The following is a 3431-nucleotide window of genomic DNA, read 5'->3' as shown; positions in this document are numbered from 1 at the left end:
GTAATGATAATATTATTCTGCTCTTGATAATTCTATCGTTTGATTTTTTAGTTATATATGACTTTTGAAAATAAGATTTCTAAAAACTGGTTTTAAAAGTGAATTTTTTGTTAAAAAATCTGGTTATGAATTACTTATATTTTTATTTTTTGTTGCTGTTTTAGTTTGTCTCTTTAAAACCAGAAAAAGAGAATCAAATAGCGGATCTCTCTGTAGCTGCGACTACCTTAGACATTGAGCTACACTACAGGTAAATCATTTAATATATTATCTTTTTAAATTTGTTTGAACATTTAATTGTTAAGAATATTTACTGATTAATTGTTTGCTTAAGCTTCTTTGCATAGTTTGTTAGATACAAATTGTTAGTCTTTTGATTGGTTGAGATGTTCTCTTTCAAACATGTGTGGTTGACTTATAGAAATTTTTTAGAAGCAATAAGCTCTTGATTAGAAAAAATCACTTATAGTTAGTCTAAAACATATGCCCGTGTTCTTTTATTTTAGTTGACAAAGTAATGGACAAAGGGTGGACTAGTTTACCAAGACATACTGAGGGTTACCAACATGGTGTTAATTCATTTTTGGATTTTGCCTTTTCTAAAGGTAGACCACAAGGACAAGAAATTCTTTGTCCTTGTTCTATATGTAATAACTTTAATTGGGGGTGAAGGGATGAAGTTTATGATCATTTAATAAGTAAGGGATTTCAAAAAGGTTACACTGTGTGGGTTCATCACGGCGAAAGGATAAGTCACATGGATAGTGAATCCGATGACAGTGAAGTCCATGAAGGATTTGTCGACGACATTCATGGACTGCTAAACGAGACGTTTCGGCATTTGCTTGAAGGAGATAAAGATGCTGATGGGCCAAACGAAGATGCAAAAAAGTTTTATAACTTGCTTGAAGAAGGAAAACAATAGTTATATCCTGGCTGTAAAAAATTTTCGACATTATCATTCGTTATCCGATTGTATTTGTTGAAGACCCTTAATGGTTGGAGCAACACATCCTTTACTGCTCTACTTGAATTACTGAAAGAAGCGATTCCTCATTTGAATATTCCTAATTCTTTCAATAAAATCAAGGCCATGGTAAAAGATTTGGGACTTGGTTATAATAAAATTCATGCTTGTCCCAACGATTGTGTTCTATTCTGGGATACATATGAAGATGATGAATTTTGTCCAATTTGTGGAGCTTCCAGGTACATAGAAAATGTTGAGGTAGATATAGAAGTTGATAAGTTGAAGAAAAAACCTGTGCCTGCGAAGGTTTTGAGGCATTTTCCCTTGATTCCAAGGCTTAAGAAGCTGTTCCTGTGTTCCAAAACAGCTGAATCATTAAGGCGGCACGATGAACATCGTTCAAAGGATGGAAATTTAAGACACCCAGCTGATGGCCGATCATGGAAAGACTTTGATAGGCTTCATCCCGATTTTGCTAAAGAATCTCGTAACATAAGATTAGGGCTAGCTAGCGATGGATTTAATCCATTTAGAACCATGAGCATCTCCCATAGTACATGGCCGGTAGTTTTGGTCGCATACAATCTTCCTCCATGGTGTTGCATGAAACCAGAGTATGTCATGATGTCCTTGCTCATCCCTGGACCATGTTCGCCTGGAAAAAGCATTGATGTGTATCTTCAGCCATTAATTGAAGAGTTGAAGGTTTTATGGGAAGTTGGAGTGGAAACATATGATGCTTCAAAGAACCAAACTTTTCAACTACATGCAGCACTTTTATGGACCATAAGTGACTTTCCAGCTTATGCTATGTTATCCGGTTGGAGCACAAAGGAAAAGTTAGCATGTCCTTCCTGTAATTATGACACCTCCTCTTGTTATCTAAAACATAGCCGGAAGATGTGCAAGATGGATCACCGTAAATTTTTGGCTATGGATCATCCATATAGGATGAACAAAAGATCTTTCAATGGCGATGTTGAATTGAGGTCTTCACCAGCTTTATTAGATGGGGAACAAATTTTTGAAGATTTGAAAGATTTTGAAAATGTATTTGGAAAGAAGCAAACAAATAAAATTGATGGTCATTGGAAGAAAAGGTCCATTTTCTTTGAGTTGCCATATTGGAAGCAAAATACATTGCGCCATTGTCTTGATGTTATGCACATCGAGAAAAACGTATGTGATAACATAATTGGAACTTTATTAGACATTCCAGGAAAGTCCAAAGATCATGCAAATGCTCGTTATGATCTCAAAGATATGGGCATAAGAAAAAAACTTCAACCAAAGGAGATAGATGGTGGCAAGAAAGCCAAAATTGCTAAGGCTTGTTTTAACCTTACTAATCAAGAAAAAACCATTTTTTGTGATATTTTGAAGTCAGTAAAATTGCCATCTGGTAGTGCCTCAAATATTTCTTGGTGTGTTCATGTTGCTGAGAAAAAGATATCAGGCTATAAAAGTCATGATGCTCATTTTATGTTGCATTATTTGTTGCAAGTAGCTATAAAATGCACAATACAGAATCAAGTAGCTGGCCCTTTAATTTATCTAGGTTCATTCTTTCGTTCCTTGTGCCAAAAAGTTGTTGAAAATGATACAATAGATCATTTGGAAGTAGATATTAGAGAGATTTTGTGCCGATTAGAAAGAATATTTCCTCCTAGTTTCTTTGATATAATGTTCCATTTGCCTATTCATCTGGTAAACGAGTTGAGGTTGGGTGGCCCAATTCAATTTAGATGGATGTACCCCATCGAGAGATATCTGTGTAGGTTAAAGTCCTACGTTTGCAATAAGGGCTGCCCCGAAGGTTCAATTGCTGAAGGATATTTAGCCGAGGAATGCTTGACATTTTGCTCAAGGTATTTAAGTCCTGATGTGGATACAAGGCTGAGTAGGAGGACACAAAATTATGATAATTACAGTGAAGCTGACGTATGTCATGATAGCTATTTTGCATGCTTGGGGTGACCAATTGGTGGAAAGAGGAAATGGCAACCTTTTTCTTTAGATTCCAACTCAAAAATACAAACTCATCGGTACATCTTATTCAATTGTGATAAAGTTAAAGACTATATTAGGTATTTTTCTTATATATTTTCCAATTACAAATTCTCTATTAGCAAATTTAACTTACTCGCTCTTTGCTTACTTTAGAGAGTATGAGGAACATGTCAACAATCAAACTAAAGGTAGAAAATGGAAGAAGGCAAAAACTCTAAGCCATGATTTTAGTGAATGGTTCAAAGAGCGTGCTTCTCATGAAGGTGTTCCGAAACAACTTAAAGATTTGTTTAGAGGCCTAAACACAGTTGCAAAACAATTTTCTAGTTATGTAATCAATGGCTACAAATTTCAAACTAGAGAAAATGATGCAAGCCACACAACTCAAAACAGTGGTGTGACTTTGGGTGCGAAACACCAAGCTTTGCTAGTGCCAAGGACAACAACCCAA

General features: G+C 35.4%; 1 protein-coding gene across 1 annotated transcript; it reads left to right on the top strand.

Annotated features, from left to right (window-relative positions):
* The first annotated feature begins 1093 nt into the window (after window positions 1-1093).
* Window positions 1094-2947, top strand: LOC112805581 (uncharacterized). The gene has a single exon (XM_025847947.1). The coding sequence runs from the start codon at window positions 1094-1096 to the stop codon at window positions 2945-2947; it is 1854 nt and encodes a 617-aa protein (XP_025703732.1).
* The last annotated feature ends 484 nt before the right edge of the window (window positions 2948-3431 follow it).

The sequence above is a fragment of the Arachis hypogaea genome, chromosome 6 (genome assembly GCF_003086295.3).
Source record: "Arachis hypogaea cultivar Tifrunner chromosome 6, arahy.Tifrunner.gnm2.J5K5, whole genome shotgun sequence".
NCBI lineage: Eukaryota > Viridiplantae > Streptophyta > Magnoliopsida > Fabales > Fabaceae > Arachis > Arachis hypogaea.
Note: the sequence above shows the minus strand (reverse complement) of the source record. Positions and strands in the feature narration are given on the sequence as shown.

Excerpts from the sequence above, each read along its gene's own strand:
- LOC112805581 (XM_025847947.1), top strand. The coding sequence starts at position 1,094 with ATGGTAAAAGATTTGGGACTTGGTTATAATAAAATTCATGCTTGTCCC.